We start from the raw sequence: 18,851 nt of genomic DNA on the forward strand, positions 1-18,851 counted from the left end.
GCCCAGAGGGCCGGGTGTCCCTAATGCGTCCAGTCTGTTCTGGAAGATGGCTACTTTCACCTCGCCAGCCCCTTTGGCTCTGGGTCAGCCTCTCCGGCCCTCTCTGAGCTCAGTCCTCAGGGCAGCGACTCTGTGTTGTAGCAACACATGACTTCATCCGAGGAGAATTCCTCAGGCTGCTGACGCAGCTGCCCGGTCATGTTTCGATGACCCAGTTTTCCCGATTCTGTGTCTGAACCCTCTGCTGACCCCTCCCCATCCTCTCTGGCAGAAATTCACCAGAGTCACTATTAATGGGACATTAACTAGACTAACACAGGGGGTCCTCTTCGCCGCCTCCCATTAGACCAAGGACAACGCCAAGGCCAGCGAACCCTCACCCCTGGGACCACCAGGCAAGGAGCATCTGGCTTTTAAACCTTAGCACAGAAAGATTCTGGGTTTAAAAATAAAAGTCCGGGCCCCACCGTCCTCAGCTTCCCAGACTGGTCGTCTTTCTGTGTAGGATCAAAAACAAATGTGCATTTTCTTCAGAGGGGCAGGGGTGATCCATAGAAAATTCCCAGCTTAGGGTTTCTTCCCCAGAAACTTAAAAAGAGAGCCATTTCTTTGAAATGACATATGGGATGTGTGTGTGTGTGTGTGTGTGTATGTGTTTTTCCCCCAAACCCCTTGCCGGAAGGACATGATTTAGTTTGGATTTTTTTTTTAACTTAAAAAAAGAGCCCTCAATGAAAACAATGTGTGGAAGGATTTCATTCAATATGTCACTTGAAGGCAGCTCTTGTTCTTTATGTGTATTTTCGTGTTCCTTGGGTGCTGCTGACGGCCTCCGGACGGGGTGATTTCTTGCCAGAGTCCAAAGGGGAATTTCTCCCCCTGCAGCCAGGCGGAAGGGCTCTGAGCAAAGCGTTCACTTCTGAAAGAGGGGCACGCGGGGACGGTCCATGCTGGTCTGAAAGGGTCCTGAGACCTCAGATGGGCCAGATCAACCTTCACGCCTTGAATGGCCTGGGGTGCACAGTTGGCCCCAGAGACAGCTGGTGGGGACTCAGGGATAATCAGGGGCTGGTGGGCTGCGTGCATCCAGAAGGGTCACTGGTCCCTAGTAGTGAGTTGTATGGATAGAGCCACAGTGATGCAGTCACACCTGTACCCCAGAGTTCTATGCCCTGCTCAGGGATCCCTCCTATGACCTCAACGTGTCACTGGCTGGGACAAGCATGGCTCTTTCTCCGGGGAACAAGTGACCATTCACAAACAGCAGGACTGTCCTAGTAGGAAGGAACTTAAAGCCCATTTAATTCCCATTGTACAGACGGGTAAGGTAACGCCCAGAGAGGAGACACGATTTCCCCAACGTCCCATGGCCTGGCCTGCAGCTCTGAGTTAAGAGAAATCCACTTCCCCTGGTAGTCTCCACAGCCTGCACCCCAGCGATCAGGCAGAAAGGGGGGCGTGGCCTAAGCTGCAGCAGGACTCAGGGTGGCTGTGTGTCTTAATGCCTCTTCCCAGAAGCCCCAGGTTCCTCCTTCCCCATCTCTCTCTTTCTCTCTCTGTCTCTCTCTCTCACACACACGTACGCACATAACACATGCACATGTGCACACCGCACATACACGGCCCCCGGCTTCAGCCTTGGTATCACCTCCATTTCATGCTCGCCTGGTAAACGACCATGAGCATGTCCTTCCTGCAGATTTTATAGCTCTTGAGACCTGGGTGAAGTTGCATTAACCCTGAGAAGAGCACTCCTAGCCGGTGAGGTCGAGGGGAAGGTCTGGGCTCTGCGGGCATTTAGGGGACTGCCTTCCGCTTCTGCAGGGGGCAAGGGGAGGGAAGAAAAGCACACCTGGGTGCTGCGGGACAGCCAGTGGGAGGACTAGGAATTCTGGGGTGAATGCCCCATGGGGTGCTGTGAAGAGCCAGGAACTGATACCTGCAAAATGCTAGGAGTGGGTCCAGTGCTGCATGAGCATTTGTTAAATATAATACATACCCAAGGTGAGACCAGGAGGACCCCAGGGATCACCTTTGCACCCACGGACTGCCTCTGAGGATTCGTTTTGGCTGCGCAGAGGGAAAAGCCCATGACCAGCTCTCCTGGACCTTTGATTCTCCTCCAGGTTCTGGTGTTTTTCAGCTTTGTGACTTTGGGCTGAAATCACCCCTAGCCTCCATTTCCTCATCTGTGAAATAGGCACAGTAACACCTACCCTGGCTGCCTCAGGGGGGGGTTTTGGGTATGCAGGAAAACATTCAGAAACACACAAAGGCAAACTATTTTTATTTTATTAATAATACTATAATCTGGTCTGCCTGGCCACATTAAAAAAAAAAAAATACCCAAAGGCCCTTTCCTAAACACCTGGGGAGCTGGACACGGCTTCCCTGCTGATTCCCCTGGGGGCATCTTGTCACTGCCACCGGAGTCACACCCAGCCTCACCTCTCAGAGGACATGGGCGGACCTAAGGGGATGGGGTGGTCATTCCAGCAATCACCAGCTCCGCAAGTGAGGGCCCAACCAGAGGCACGGGACAACATGGCTGCTATATCGTGTGTCCCCTTGGAGCCCAAGATTTGTGGAATCTGTGTTTGGCAAACTGATTTAATCAGGGTGAGAAGATTCGTTTTTTTGTTGTTGTTCTCAGTACTCATGGAAGGTGCCAGTTTTGTGGAACTATGAAGATAAATTTGAGTATGTGAAAATTAAGGTTAAAATTTCAGGGGGAAAATTTTCTTTTAAGAATTCATGGTGGCTCAGTCAGTGGAGTGTGAGACTCTTGATCTTGGGGTTGTGAGTCTGAGCTCCACGTCGGGTGTCGAGATTAGTTAAAAATAAAAAAAATTTTTTTTCTTTTTAAGAGAGGGAGTATGCACGAGCAGGAGTGGGGAGGGGCAGAGGGAGAGAGAGAATCTTAAGCAGACTCCACATGCACTGTGGAGCCCAATGAGGGCCTCCATCTCACAATCCTGAGATCACAACCTGAGCTGAAATCAAGAGTCGGATGCTTAACCAACTGAGCCACCCAGGTGCCCGCAAAATTTTTTTAAAAATCTTAAAAAGAAAAGAATTCATGGTGTTCAACCCAAGTATCTGTTGACAAGTGGATGGATAACCAGACCAGGAATACATCCATACAGTGGAATGTCATTCAGCCTTAAAAAGGAACTTCTGACACATACTATACCAGGTGAACCTTGGGGACATTATGTTAAGTGACATGAGCTAGACGGAAAAGGACAAATACCGTACGATTCCACTCATATGAGGTATGTAGAATAGTCAGATGCATGGCAACAGAAAGGTGAATGGTGGTTGCGGGGGGGCCAGGAGAGAAGAGGAATGGGGAATTAGTGTTTAATGGGGACAAGTTCTGGAAGATGGAAAAGTTCTGGAAATGGATGGTGGTTGCCCCCCAGTTTGAGTGTAATAATGCCACTGAGCCATACACTTAAAAATGGTTCAAATGGTAAATTTTAGGTTACATATACTTGACCACAATAAAAAAAAAGAATTCATAGTGCTTATAGGACAGTCCCAGGACCAGTTTTCAGGGAAACCGGTAGCAGAATTATGTGTCTGCATCCCTTACCGTAGGCTGGGCAGTCAGCTGACCTGTACGCACGAGAAACAAACCCATCCCCATCTCTTGCGAGGATTCTGCAATTCAGATTCCACACGCACGCCTGCTGGCCCGTGGCCTTCAACCCCAATAAGAGTTGACTGAGAAATCTCCACTTCTTAGCCCTTTTCCCGGTCTAACTACTTTTTAAAGAGGCTTGTTTTCCTAAAGCCTGTAATTATGTTTGCCTCCAGGGGACCCAGGGATTTTTTTTTTTTTTTTTTTTTTTAAATAAGCAAAGAGCATCCTACAATTATCATGATGATTTGTTGAGGGCAGGCCAAGTGCAGACGGGAGGCTGACATGACTCTGGAAGCGAGGCTCACGTGCTGGCGTCTGCATCTTGGAGGCACCCTCCAGCTCACTTGGGGGTCAGTCATTAATACGAAGAGCTGGAGAATTAACAGACCCAATAGAACGGGGTAGGCGCCTCGGCGGGGTTGGGCCTTCCTGAGGCGGGCTGCGCCGGGAGCGGGCTCTGGCTTCACAGATGGTTCTAGGTAAATATTTCCAGCCAGGGTGACTGCAGCATCCGGAGCCACACGTAGCCCCGGCCGAGATGGGCAGCAGTCTGCCGGCTCTGTCAGCCCTGATTTGCGGCTGAGCCTGTAATCTCCCCGAGTTCAAAGAGCACTTAGCTGCTTGTCTTTGTCAAGAGCGCGGTTGGGGATCTTTTATGTGAAAGATGTAGGATCCTCGGGCTGCCTTTGATTATTTATTCATCCCCCTCCGTGGGTGTGTGATAGCCAGGGCACCGCGCGGAGCCCCCTGTCCTGGCTACTCGGGCTCTGAAATTCACTGAGCTTTAAAGCCCTTTGAAAATTGCTTTTGGAGGGAGGGGAAAAGTTTCTGAAGGCCTGTTTCTCTCTCCCACTCCACAGTGCCACAGCACCTTTTGCCACCGCTCCATGCTCCCTTACCGATTGACATGAGACACCAGGAGGGAAGGTACCATTACGAGCCCCACTCTGTCCACGGCATGCACGGGTAAGTTCTGCCCTCCGCCCACCGGCCCGGCGTGTGGTCACCTGCTGCGGGGGAGGCCGGCAGCCTCAGCCACTTGTCCTGCCTCTGTCTGTCTCTCTGGTGTTCCTCGTCTGCACTGTCCTAAGCCAGCAGTCCTCCTTGCCACCAGGAGTGCGCTGGCCCAGGACCCCGGGTGAATGTGTAGGTGGGACGTGAACACCCAGCTCCCTCTGGTTACCTGAGAAGGAAGCCCTGCTCAGCTCGCACATCCCCACTGCCAACGCCGAGGGCTGTCCCTGTGTATTCATAGCACCTTGGGGCTCTGTGTGCACCCATGCAGTGGGAATTTCTTCCAGGCCAAAGGTCCTATACAAGTACGGTGACCTGAGGGGCACCCGGGTGGCTCAGTTGGTTAAGCATCTGCCTTTGGCTCAGGTCATGATCCCGGGGTCCTGGGATCGAGTCCCGCTTCGGGTTCCCTGCTCAGCGGGGAGCCTGCTCCTCTCTCTCCCTCTGCCCTTCTCCCCGCTCGTGCTACCTCTCTCACTCGCTCTATCTCAAATAAATAAATAAAATTAAAAAAAAAAATAAGTATGGTGACCTTAGTTATACATTGTCACGGTATATTATACCGAATTATATTATATATAATTCATAGCGCCCTTTTTACATGTCCCAGTTTAGGCACTATACTATAGAATCACCGTCCTGATAAGGACAAGGTCCATGTTACACTCTGGGGCCTCCTCCCTTGAGGCCCCCACGTAGAAGGATGTGTGCCAGTGCCGTCTCACTAAGCTGAATCTTGTCCCTCTTCGTTCTCACCGAAGGCCTCGAAGCCTGTAGCTAATGTCACTTTTCTTGGTCTTTATGACTTTAAGACCGGGCCCCGTGCTACCCCATCCATTCTGCTTCCATAGGAGAGGCTGAAACTTTTGCCCTACCCCCACATCTTTGCCGCTCCCCACACCAGCTTGGAGGAAACCTACTGCAAAGGATCGACTGGGCCCAGGGCCCCTCTGGACCCAGCCACCTCATCTGTCCATGCCAAGTTGCTGTTCAGGGTTCTAACACACACATTCCAAGAGGAATGCTCCTGTTGGGGCACCGGGGTCCCCCACACTGAGTGGGGCCCCTTCCCCGGAATGATCTGTTTTCCCACCTTCCCCCCAGCAGGCTCTGAGCTTCCCTCCCCTTGCTGCCTTGCCAGTGGCTGACACAGAATAGGTCCATGATCAGTGTTTGCTAAGTGAGAGCGCTCTCCACCTTTTGAAGACAAACCCTACTTCCTGCCTCTCCCAGCTCCTGGCTGAGCACTCCCTATGTTCAAAGCCAGCACTGTGCCTGATGAGGAGGCTGGTGACTGAGGAGGTCCCGGCCTCCAGGCAACCCCTGTTTCTGGGCACCCATTGCTGCCTCCCCAAGGCAGAGAAAATCGGGGACTTTTTTTTTTTAAAAAAGCATCTTTCACTTTGAAATAATTTCAGACATGGAAAACAGTTGCAAAAATAGCACCAAGATTTCCATGATCCCCTCCGCTGGGCTCCCCCAGGGGTCACATCCTACGTGACCGAAGACTGATACAGGGTCATTAAGTGACTTGTAAATTGTATCCACATTTCCTCAGTTGCCCCACTCATGTCTTTTTTTCCCCTGTTCGGGATGCGGCCTTTGCATTTCGTGGTCAAACCTCCTTTAATCCAGGCTCATGGCTGGATTAGTTTCTCTTGTCTTTCATGACCTTGACCTTCTCGAAGAGGACAGGCCAGTACAAAATGTATAGGTGTCCTCGATTGGGGACACTTGCCTGAATTTGCCTCATGATGAAATTCAGAATAAGCATTTTGAGGAATAATGCCATAAAGGTGGCGCTGTGTCCTTCCTAGTGTGTTATGTCAGGAGACACACACAATGACAATAGTTCTCATCACGGGAGAGGTTCATCTTTCTCATCGCTGCAGCTCAGTTAGCTAAGGTGAGGTCTGCAGGGTTTCTCCACTTTAAAGTTGGTCCCTTTGTCACTAATAAGTATCTTAGGGGAGGGGCTGAGACTTCGGCAATATGTAAATATCCTGTGTTTTATCAAATTTTTACCTCCTTTCACATCCATCAGATGGTTCTCGACAGAAACCATATTATTAGTGTTTTCCAAATGGTGATTTTTTTGTTTCCATCATTCCTTCTGCATTTTTTGCCTGGAATTCTCCTGTAAGGAATGGTCCCTTCTCCCCACCCCCATGTCTTCCTTTCTTTGATTATTTATTTATACCAAATAAATGCATGGACAGGCGTATTATTCTGAGTTATACTCTATTGTCGTCACTATTTGTGTGTGGTTGAAATGGTCCCAGATTTGCGCATTGGGAGGCCCCGCAAGTTGTCTCTCGGGGCCTTTCAAATGTTGGAAACTTCTCATCTCATGTCAGTGTGTGTCGCTGGTTCTCCCTTGAAGAGGGTCTGCTGCTGGCACCCTGTGCCCACCTGGTAGGTGATGGGGCCCTTTCAGGCCTCTGCCAGGCTCCCAGACCCTCCAGCTGCAGGGCCTGAGACCACAGTGGGGGGGGGGGTGCACGTGCTTGGAGCTAGTGGATCACCCGAAAATGGCTCAGTTGGCGGCATCTGAGCCCTGAAGGAGAATCAAGGAGCTGAGTCCCAATTTGGGAGGGGATTAGAATTGCTGACTTTCTGCTCCTGAGAAATGCTGGGCTGGTTCAGTGACAGAGATCCTGGGCACAGCACACCCGCAGGGAAGGGCCCCCTGGAAGGGGCCGGGTGCTGGTCAGAGACGCGGCCGGTGCTGATCTCTCCCTGGAGGCACAGTCCACACAGGATGGCATCACTGTGAGGTGACTGTCTCGGCTCACGTGTCCCCACATGCCTAGCGATCACCACAGAGCTAAAGTAGACCCCACCACTGATGACTGCCATTTCTCCTAATCGTTCCCACCTACTGACCAGGCTCTGTTGTACGGACTTCACGTGCCTCATCTCCCTTAACCCTCTCACAGCCCTGTGAGATGGGCATTTTGTATCATTCCATTTTACAGAGGAAGGAACTGAGGCAGCAAGGAGAGGTGAAATATTAACCACCGGGGTTGCCTGCTTACAGAGTGGGAGGGTTAGAAATCTAATTACAACCCCCTGAGCCCAGGCCTCTCCCTTGGGAGCACATGGATGACCACCGGTCCCCTGGGAGCCTGTGAGGGATGCAGATTCTCCAGCCGCAGGCCCAGTTGATGAGTCAGCAACACCGGGGTGGGGCTCATGTTTGGGATGCTGCTGCAGGCAAGGCCCTGGCATTGGGTAGGGGGCCCTCGGTGCTGTCCCCACCTTGGGCTGGTGGAGAGCTAGGAGGCAGTCCCTGAGTCTTCTCCAGGCTGTGCTACTCACCAGCCCTGGGTTGGACACGAGTCATGTCCCCTCTCTGGGCCTGCTTCCTTCCTGGCCAGTGAGGGATGGGGTACAGGCAGAGCACCCGGAGAAATAGAAAGCCTTCATGGCAGACAGCCGGGAAGTCTGGCCAGGCGAGTGGGCCTGTGGAAATGGCCTTGTCACTCACTGGCCCAGATGACTCTTGAACCCGACTTGATGCCTGAAGGGCGGTGTATCAGTCTCCTCTCGCTGCTGTAACAGATTCCCCTGTGGTTTAAAATGATACTTAACTCTCACACGGTTCAGGAGGGCAGAAGTCTGAAATAAGTCAAGGTGTTGGCAGGGTGTTGGTTCCTTCTGGAGACTCTATTTCCTTGACTTCCCTAGTTTCTGGAGGCCACTTGTGTGCCTCAGCCGGGAACCCATGCCTCTGGTCACGTGGGCTTCTTCCCACCGCACCGCCCCCGCCACCGCCTGCTTCTGGGCTCGAATCCTTCTTCCTCTTCCGTAATGCTTTTCTCCCTCTGCCTCTCTTCTAAAGGGCCGGCGATGGCTTTGAGGGTCCACCCAGATAATCCAAGATAATCTTCCTGTCTCAGGATCCTCAACTCCATCACATCTGCAAAGTCCTTTTTCCCCTAGAAGGTTACGGTCCCGGATTCCAGGGATTCGGGCAGGGACAGCTCTGGGGCTTATTCGGGATCACCAAGCCCCAGTGGCCAGCGTGACATCACCCAGTAGAATACAATAAAGGGTGTCAACAGCGTGTGCAGGGCCTGGGGCAGCCGGGCTCTGCTGGGAGGCAGGTGTGCCTTGTTGACGGCCTCGTGAGCGCGCAGGTGCTGGGCTTCAGAGAGGCACACCGACTTGCCCCGTGTCATCCCCGCAAGGCGGGCGTGCAGGCCTCCCCTCCCCAGCCAGGGCCGGCCTGTCTGGGTTAACACCCAAGTGGTGATGGGCCGCAGTGCTGTGTTCCCAGAGCCCCGCGCCCTGCCGGGGTGGGCTCCCAGGGGCTCCCCATTAGCCTCAGGGTGGTCGGTCCCCACCTGGCCACAGGGGGACATGGTGAGTGCTTCGGGACCCTTTCACCCTTCCCCCTCCGTGCCTCAGATGGGAAACAGGACAAGGCCTCTAAGAAAACAACGGCCCCGTGGCTCTGGCTTGTGTGATTAATGCGAGAGGAGCCCAGTGGCGTGCCCAATCCGTCAAGCCCCTGCTGTAGCCCACGCCTCCTCTGCGGCGCCTCATGTGTCTAATTACACAAACGTTGCGCAGCAAATGAGGTGCGGTGTCATCTCTTGTCAGCCCGAGCGGGAGCCTTGGTCTACCGCTCCGCGCCGGGGCCACCGCCCATTGGCTCTCGTGGTCCTCACGGCCCAGGGATTGGGCGCCTTGTGCACAAGGGCTCCGCGTGCGGTGCTCCACCGTGAGCTGGTTGTGCTCGCCACTGGAGCCGTGGGAGTGATCTGTCACCAGCCCTGACCCGCTAGCTGGCCTGGAACCCTGGCTCTGAACTTGGGAGAGCTTACCAACCTGAATGAATAAACCTCAGTTTTTCCATCTGTAATCGGCTGTCGTGACAGTACCTACCCCATCTGTGGAGTCATTTTGAGGATTCAATGGGATCATATAAATAAAGCAGTGAGAATAGTTTGGAAACATTGAGTAGATGTTAACAATGATGATTCTGACGGTTGCTATTTGCTTATGAGGGCGGGGGTCATGGCAGGCCCAGGCACCTTGTGGCAGAGGCAGGCCGTGGCATGACCTTTGAAGAGGATTCTTCCTTGTGGCTGTGACGTAAGAAGGTGGAAAACAGGACAGAAGGAGTACCACTGGGGATAGAGAGAGGAGGGGTCTTTTTTCTCCCAGTTGAAGAATTTGGACTTTATCCTCTCGGCAACCAGGAGTAAGAGGGAGTGGTCAGATTTGGTTCCAGGACACCTGTAGGAGCAGTTTGGGGATGGGTAGGAGACGTGGGGGGGCCACGGCAAAGGTCCCAGGGTCCAGGTGACGGCCCTCCCCTCCCACAGGCAGCCACACAGGGAAGAGTGGGGCATGGGGTGCAGCATGTGGACACTCAGCCAGCACGCAGGGCCGGCTTCTTCATGGATGCCCCCGCCCCCATCCTGACAGCCACCTTCCCGCGTCTCCTAGAAGTACAGACCCACAGCAGGGTTTGCATAGCTCGCTAAGGCTCAGGTGGTTCTGGAAGAGTAGATGGCACTGCCCGTGGACTCCTGGGGCAGCATTTCTTATGTGTAAACCACACATGTTGGGGAGATAAGTGGGTAGAGGTGTTGTTCTTGTTGGTCAGGCGGGGTTCTCTTGTGACCACCCCCAGCCCCATGAGGTTATGATCCTGAGGGTCCAAGAGTCCATTCTCAAGGGCGAGAAGACAAGGCCAGCCAGGGGATGGGGGCAAACACTCCCTGCAGACTTTCCATAGCCTTGCAACTGCTGTGGGAAAGGGGACCTCTTTGGATCCCTTGCTGGCCCCTGCCCCTAGGAAACAGGCTTGCCGGGTGTTGTGGGGACAGAGGCTGAGGCATGGCACTGTGGGGCCCCCAGCTGGAGCTCCCCATTTGCCCCGTGCATGCAGTCACACAAGCAGGAGTATGGGCTGCCCTGAACCAGGATCAACCCATGTCCTGTCGGGGAAGGTAGAAGTTCAGGTTCCTGGTTCAGGAGGCTGGGGTTGCCCTTCGATTCCCCATGTTGCTTATGGGGTCCTTCTCATCCCAGCTTTGCCCTGGGGCTTCAGAGCAGACCAGTTCCAGCTGCTTCCCACCCAGAGGGGTTACCGAGACCGTCTCGTGCTGCAGTTCTCAAACCTGGCTGCCAATCTGAACTCGGCTGTGTCTTAAAGATGCATGTTCTTCGGTCCAGTCCCAGAAGTTCTGGCTCTCTCAGGCTAGGGTGAGGACTGAGTATCTGCTTCTTTACCTACAGGCCAGAGTCTGGGGACCACCGCAGGCCACCCTGCTTATTTTATACCCAAGAAAATAGGCCCGGAGGTGTTTGTTGCCTTGCCAGAGTCATCAAATCAGCAGGCTGTAGGGCTTTTTCTCTCAATGATAACGACTTCGAAGTATGGGGTATTAAAAATCCCCTGGTTCCTTTTTATCACCCATTCACAGATGCAGTGCCCACAAGTTGACCTAAAGCTGTCCATATTCTCAGCTTGTGAAAGGGGACGAGCATATGGAACGAAGACAGCTACAACGTCTCAGCCACAGGAAGGACAGTCCCCCTCTCTCTCTTCTTGCCTGGTTCCATACCTGACCTCTGACCTCTGTGACCCGCACCACCTGCCTAGGCTCTAGAGCTGACCACCACGAGTCGCTCCCCTGCAGATCACTTGATCTTGAGCTGTAGTTGGTGAGCAGGGTTCCAGCGGTCACGGCCCAAGGCCACCCTGAGAGACAAGGAGAGAGGAGGAGGGGGTCCTGCTGGGGACAGATGGCTCTGGGGCTTAGCTATCAATTCATGCAAAATCAACATGCTGGCCCAGGTACTTTAAGAAAAGAGGAAACGCCAGCTGGTGGGTGCGAGGACCTCCGCCTTCCACCATCATCTGCACACTTTGTCGCGCGTGCAAATTACCCAGAGCCCCCTGGGAGAGCCGTTAAGGATGTCTGAAGCCACCCCGTCCTGGTGACTGCATATTAATGGGGATGTTTAGCCCCTCTGTTGGTGCGCTTCACTTAAGAAAGTAGTGCTGTTGCTGGCTGAGCTCCTGAACTTTCTAATCTGGAGGGATTTGAAGATGGCTTTTCCCAAGGTCAGTGTTAAATAAAAACTGCACCTGCTCGTCGTGAGATTAATAAACACACAGCCTGCGTCGTCCTGGGTCCCTGAGAGCCCTGTCCTCAGCCAGTCACCGAGGAGCAGGAAGATAGTAATATTTTCTTCTTTATTCTTGGCACCACACAATTAGGTTCACGGTTCAGAGAGGACTGGCTTTGTGTTTCACAAAGAACATTCTCTTCCCTCAGCAAATATGCGCACTTCTGTTCAGAGATCCATGGAAGAAAGAGCGGGCGGAAGGGCCTCTCTGCCTGGCTTCTGGGCTGAGATGCTGGGTGGGCCCAGGGCTGCCCACCAGAGGCCTTGTTCTCCTCCTCACTGGAGTCCGAGTTGGCCTTTTATCTCCAAGTGAGTGCTCCTTTAAACCTGCTGTAGCCGACCAGTTCTTCAGAGCAGCTAGAGAGCGGGGAGACACGGAGCCCAGAGAACTCTGGGACTAGGGAGTTTGTAGGGCAGCTGGCCTTCCTCCCTTAGCTGTCTGAGGACTGGGTGGCAAATAGGTGTGGAGCCTCGGCTCATGGTGATGTAAGCGTGCCTTTGGGACCCCTGTGGGCAGCCGGATGCTGGGGCCAGGCTAACTGAGGTACAGTCCCAGCAGCCCGGGGCCAGCCCTCTGGATTATACCACGTAACCCTCATCAGCCCCCTATGAGGAAGGCAGCATTGTCACTCCCACTTGCTAAGAGGAGAAACTGAGGCACAGTGCGGTTGCCTGCTTTCGCTAGCGACATCCTCCTAGTAAGTAGCAAAGCTGTGACTGGAACCCGGGCAGTTTAACCCTAGAGGGCCCCTCTCCGCACTGACGCCTCTGCTAAAGACTCTCCCGGCTCCGAGGTCTTCAGATTCCCAGCTCCGGGAACATGCTCTGCGGTGTGGGACAGACAGCTCATTTATAATGGAATCTGGCCTGTAAAAGTTTAATGAGGAGCGTGTCTGATAAGCCGGCCCGCTCTTTGATCCGTGCTGAACGCCAGCCCCTCGCAGAAGAGGAACTGCCTGGCTCTGGGCTTTGGAGAGAGCCCATGTGGTCAGCCCAGGGCAGCAGGGGCCCCGGGAGTGAAGCAAATCTTGATGTGCAGAAATGAGGCGGGTCTGCAGTGGGGGAGGGCATGCAAAGCAGGTGTGGGGAGGGGCTTCCTGGTGGAAAGGTCCTGCAAAGTTGAGAGGTGGTCTTTCTGGTTCTTCTCCCGTCCCGCTGGGCCCCCATCACCTTGGCATAGCCCGTCCCACACCCCCAGGATGTGGGCAGAGTGGGGTAGGGCCAGGGTTCAAATCCTACTTATGCTATTTATACCCTCTATGTTTGGGCTGACAGTTTAACCTCCCATGAGCCTTGGCTTCCCCATCTCTAAAATGGGGATACAAGAGTAACCCATGGGGTGGTTTTGAGGATAAGGTGAGGGAGTATGTATAAAGCACGTAGAACAGCCCCTGCTACGTAGCGAGCACTGGACAGTGATTTGCTCTTTTCACCCTTGTGTTGAGACCAGAAGTAAACCCACATTTCATTCCAGGCACCCTGGTGGGTGCTGGGCAAATGGAGTCATATCCAGTGCCCCCCAACACCCTATGAGGTAGGTGATATTCTCCCCATTTCATACAGCAGAAAACTCGAGGTTCCCAGAATTTAAGAACTTCCCAAGATCACTCAGTAAGTGAGAACTGACCCTTAATCCTGAGCTTTTCTCTGTGCCGTGATTGTCCTTGGAGAGGAAGTGGCATCTCCTTGTAAGTCTTAGGGCTACAGGCGGTTATCCCTGCTGGCAGACAAGGGAACGGAACAATGATCAATCCAAAGGAAATAATCACTAAGAGTAAATTTTCAGTTATGGGATAGATTGGCCTTTGAGGTGGGGTCCTCTCCCAGTGCACATGTCTGGGGTGTCCACTCTGGGTGGAAGCTGATGCCAGGGCCCAGAATGCATTCATTCAGCCCAGTTCCTGACTGCTGGATTTACCGTGTCCCAGGGGCTGTTGCTGGAGGTCACTCCTACCGGCCTTAGTCAACACCTGTTGGGATTCTTGAGCGGTGCCCTGCCCCCGAGGCTTGCTGCAGTTAGCACTGCTGCGTCGCTTACTTGCCCTGGTGCCCACGGAGATGAAGAAATACGTTGGGCACCGTGGGAGCCCCTTCTCCCATTCTCTCCTGCCGGAGCTGCGTTTCTGACACATGAACTTGACCTGCCCTGCCCAAGCAAGTCAAGTTTAGCTGTTGCTTAACTCAGGTGGGGAAGTTCTTAGTGCTTATTCCTCTGACGTCAACCACCCCGTGCCTAGGAGGGGCCAGCCTCGGGCCAGGTGTTGGGGATCCAGGCCCAAGGAGGCCCAGCCTTGCTGCCCACACATATCTTATGGTCTTGGAGGGGAAGGAGGAGAAATGGGGCAGTTACAGAGTGGTGTGCTAGAAAGGGGGGGCGGGGAAGCCCGGGACACTAGGAAGCCAGGAATGGGAAACGTTTACCAGGAGGAAGGCATGGGAGGCCTGTCTCTCCCGATCCCACCCCTAGCCCCAGCCTGCCGTGGGGCTCCATGGTCTTCTTGGGGTTACCCCTGTTCCAATGCGGGGCCTCCACTCCCAGGCCGACACAGATGCCAGTATGAAGAGGAGCCCTTTCCATTGTACCCACTAATGGACTCACAAGTTTGGTAAAACTCAGCCGCACACCCACCTCTAAGAAGACTTTTATCTAAACTATTTGAGATTATCCATCTCGTTTTGACAGGCATCCAGGAAAGGAAATTCCACAACCCCTTTGGCAGGAGAGGCCAGAGTTGAAGAATTCTCACTGTGGAGGAGTTTCCCTGTGTGGAGCCCGCCCCCCCCCCACCCCTGCCCCCGCCTGGACTTTTCTCATGGCTTAAACGCAGACCCCGAGGGCAGTGTAACGAAACCCCTCCTTTTCCTGAAGGCTCCTCCTGCCCCAAGACCACATGTCTCATTCCTTCCATGGCTCCGGGTCCACCCCCTTTGCATTTGCCCTGTGATAGGACAGTCCCCATAGAGCTGTGACTTTCTGGAAGCTTCAGCTCAGCTATGCTCAGCCAAGGTTGGCTGTTCTTACAGACAAAGGCCTCCCATCCCCAGAGGTTAACCCACACCACAGGTCACTTGGAGAGGGCCTAATCTAGGCCTGGTTCCCCCAGGGCCTCTTCCTTGGGGCCAGCTGTGTTCCTGCCTCACCACCCCCCAACACATGGCTCACATCCAAGGTCTCTCCCCCACCCCAGCGCTGTGCAAGTCATCACTTTGCTAGGAAAAAAAAGTCTCCTTGATAACTTCCCTCTTGTCTTTTATGCTTTTTTAGTTTTTATACTTGAAAAAGCCCATAACCTTCCTATCCTTCTGTTCCAAAGGGACAAAAATGTGATAAAGGGTGGGCAATTGAATTAACCCCTCTTGCCTGTGTGGCTAGATCTTAACCAAGTCCATGTGTATGGCCTCCTTTGTAGGCGCAGTTTTATAACCTAATTTCCCTACCAAAACATCAGTGTTTACTTAGTAAGAAATCTGCTCTTTGTCAGCTGAAAACAGTGATTTCTTTATTATGGCTCTGCGTAGGGAGTGACAGCTGAAAGTTGGCGCTCGGCTAGGTCTGCTGGAGTGTGCGGGTCTGTAATGGGAACGGGGTGCGCGGAGGGTCGAATGGACTGCCTGTGTATAAAGACGTGTGTCGGCCGCAGAGCAGGCCTGTCGGACGGGCTGGGGCTGGCCAGCAGGGAGCCTGGGCAGCAGACGGATGGAGAAGCCAAGAGGAGCCCACTGGGTGGCAGGGAGACAACCACTGAGCCCCCAAAGGCTTCCCAGCAGCCCACACAAGTTCACAACCAGACCCACGGTTGCTCTGCTCCCCACCACAGAGCCCCCATCCACTCAGCCAACTTCGAACCAGAAGCCAGCCCTCCTCTTTTAAGCTTTAGGCTCATTTACTATTGAAGACACACAAAAGGAAGAGCGGAAGCATGGTTAAGTTATAGAGAGTAATGATATCATACACTGTCATTCCCTGCCTGGCCTAAGGATTGGGGACATGCCGGCACGTTTGGGGTCTCCACGGTCCTGCCCCAGGGGCTCCCCCTCCTGCCACGCTCTGGGATTTGGAGTTTCTCATCCTCTTGCATTCCATGACAGTTCCACCTTATGTCTGACTCCCCTAACAACACATTGTTTAGTTTTGCTCTGTGGGCTGGGTATAAACAGAATCATTGCAAGCGGATTCATTGGGAAACTACTTTCATGGGTCAAATTATGTTCCAGAGATTCAGCCGTCAATGCCTGAGACTCTTATTCATGAATTCTCACTACTCTGGGGCAGTCTGTATTGACAGGCATCTGGGATGTGCCTGTGTTTTGGCGATTTTTTTGTTTTGTTTTGGCGATTTTGAACATTATTGCAGCGAATGCTCTCGTACCGTCCTCCAGGCCCCCTGGACAGCTGGCTGTTCCTTAGAGTAAATGCGTGTCCAGGAGTGAAATCGCTGAGTCATGGGTTATTCACATTTTACCCCCAGATGTTGGCAGACTTTTGCTTGGCTGGTTTTGCCACCAGCAGGGCTTGAGGGCTCAGCTCACTCCACATCCTTGTTACCAGGGTAATGTCAGCAACGTTTAAATGGTTGCCTCAATTTTGGTATCTCCTGTGATTTGGATTTTCTATTTCCCTGATTACTGATGAGGCTGAGCATCCTTTCCTGTGTTTATTGGCCAGTAATGTTTCCTGCTTGCAAAGTGCCTTTGGAGTTATTTTGCTCCTTTCTGTATGGAGTTGCCTTTTTCATATTGATGTGAACAAGCTTTTTATATATGAAGGCCACTCATTCCATAATTAGTTATCTGTGTTGCAGATATCTTCTCTCAGTTTGTGTTTGTTTTCTTCACCCCCACAGTGAAGTGTCTGGATGAAGAGAAATTCCTTGTATAACCCAGGTCAGGTTATCAACATTTCCTTAAGGTTTTTCCCACACATTCCTCTCCCATCAGCTGTGTGGTCTGCCTTTCAGCTCCTGGACTCTGGTAGCTATTCCCCGGTATGACCTGCTCTTTGTTCAGCTGTCCTCCTGCCTCGGAATACCAGGCCTGCACCACTCACTGCCTCCTTTCCATTTCTCTATAAGAGTTGAGACCCAGTTTCAGATGCCACCTCCTGCAGGAAGCTTTCTCATATTGCCCCAACAGAGTGAATGAATTCTTTCCCTCCCACCCTTCTTTCTGCTCTGGTACCTTGTATACTCTTTGTAGGCTACAGTTAGTGTCCACTCTCCTCCATGACCCCAGAGGTCCCAGACCCATGATTCTGTCAAGGCACTGAGGTGAACCATAGGCTCAGGGGGCTGTGATTTCCTGAACTCATGGCTGGATCTGGGGTGCTCCCCCAGGATCATCACCCTAACAGCTTGTCATCACCACAGCTTTGTGGCAATTGATGCACTCTGCTGGGATCAGTGCGTGTATGGGTTTAAGTGAGCCCTGGGAAAGTCAGAGTTGACCCAGACACACCTGGCGCAGCACTTGTCAGTTGAGTTTTTGAATTCCTAGGTGTGGGGTGCTGGCTGAGTCTTCCTCAGACCCCCAGCTCCCCTCAGGGGCCCTCAGGGGCCACGCTCAGTGAACGTTGGCCGACCAAGGGAATAATGCTTGAACACACAAACAAATCAGTGAATGGCTGGATGCTGTGGTCCCAGGCCCTGTTTACAGTGAGCCTTTTTGCTGATTTACAGAGCCTCCCCACGTGGGCAGAGTGCAGCCCAGATGCATAGGAACATGCCGATGGTCGCAAAAAAAAAGTGAATTGGGCTCTGATTCGAGAGGCGCGGTTCTCCGGTGCTTTCCAAAAGAATTCAGTGTACATCTCTTTCTAGTTGCAAACCCCCTTGGTGCATGTTGAAAGGGGCTTGATTTCTGGAACTTTTAAAATTAATATATGGAAGGCGTGGTGAGCAAGCTTGCCAACGTACAGTTTCACATACCGCAAACCAACCAAACAAACAGAAAACTGAAAAACAAAACCCAAACCAACACAAAACCCTTGCTGAAGAGATTGAACTCCGCCCAGAGGAGATCCTTGGAGCTCTATCCGCTAGTAGGCCTAGGGCAGCGGGCGCTGACCTTGCCCTTCAGGGATGCCCTGGAGAAAACAGACACATGCTTGCCCTGCTCAGCCAGGCCTGGTGCTAAGGAGCCCCAGTTTGAGGAGGACAGTAGCTCAGAGCAGGAAGGCCAGCTTTGGGGTATTTATTTCCCCTCTAGCTGATCAGCGGGCTCAAGGCCAACTGCCTAGTGTTTCTGAGAAAGTGGGTGCCTGGCCCTGAGCAGCTGGGCAACAGCAGAGGGGTCACCGCCTCCCCACTCTGAGCCCTCTGACTCCACCCATGGCCCTGTGATCCTGGTGGGTGGTAGCCTCTCAGCCCAAAGGCAGGATGAGGGCATGTGAGCCAGCGGTCCCTGGGGCGGGAGGGGTTGGCGTGTCAGGGCCGTGTGCAGGGCGCGTTCAGCTATGGGGAGCCAATGACCGTGTAATCCGGGCAGCAGGGGGGAAGGCACGCTCCAGAGCCCTGCGAGCATGCTCAGAAGCCCTCCCAGCATGGAGGGGACTCCCCCCTTCCCTGCCAGCTTGCCACTGGTGGAGCACCTCCCGGGGGCTAGACCACTCCAAGGAATGACACACAGACCCTGCTCCCTAAGAGTTGACCATCTCAGAAGAAAGGCAACTGTAATAATGATGGTGATGTCAGTCCCTCCCAAGGGCCTCCTCCACACCAGCACAATATGCTGTGCATACTGGATTAGCTCCCAGCAAGTTGCCACGAGCTCAGTGGCTCAAAACAACAGGAATATATTCCCTCACAGTTCTGGAGATCAGGAGTCTAAAATCAGTATTGTTGGGTCAATACTGCAGAGGTTGCTTCCTCTGCAGGGTCTAGGGGGGAAGCCATCGCTTGCCCCTGCCAGCATTCCTTGGCTTGTGGCCACATCCCTCCAGCCTGCGTCCCCATGGTTACACAGCCTCCTCCTCTTCTGTGTCCCTCTGCCTCTCTTTTGTAAGGACACTTGCTCTGGCGTTTAGGACCCCCCCGATAAT

General features: G+C 53.2%; 1 protein-coding gene across 1 annotated transcript in view; it reads left to right on the top strand.

Annotated features, from left to right (window-relative positions):
- GLI2 (GLI family zinc finger 2) overlaps positions 1 to 18,851 on the top strand; it is a 225,121-nt gene that overhangs the window by 154,122 nt on the left and 52,148 nt on the right. Inside the window, 1 exon segment of the mRNA XM_025855157.2 lies at positions 4,510 to 4,615. Within this exon segment, the coding sequence (XP_025710942.1) occupies positions 4,510 to 4,615 (106 nt within the window).

Source organism: Callorhinus ursinus, unplaced genomic scaffold, assembly GCF_003265705.2.
Source record: "Callorhinus ursinus isolate GAN/ISIS: 27379988/994484 unplaced genomic scaffold, GSC_fseal_2.0 scaffold2, whole genome shotgun sequence".
Taxonomy (NCBI): domain Eukaryota; kingdom Metazoa; phylum Chordata; class Mammalia; order Carnivora; family Otariidae; genus Callorhinus; species Callorhinus ursinus.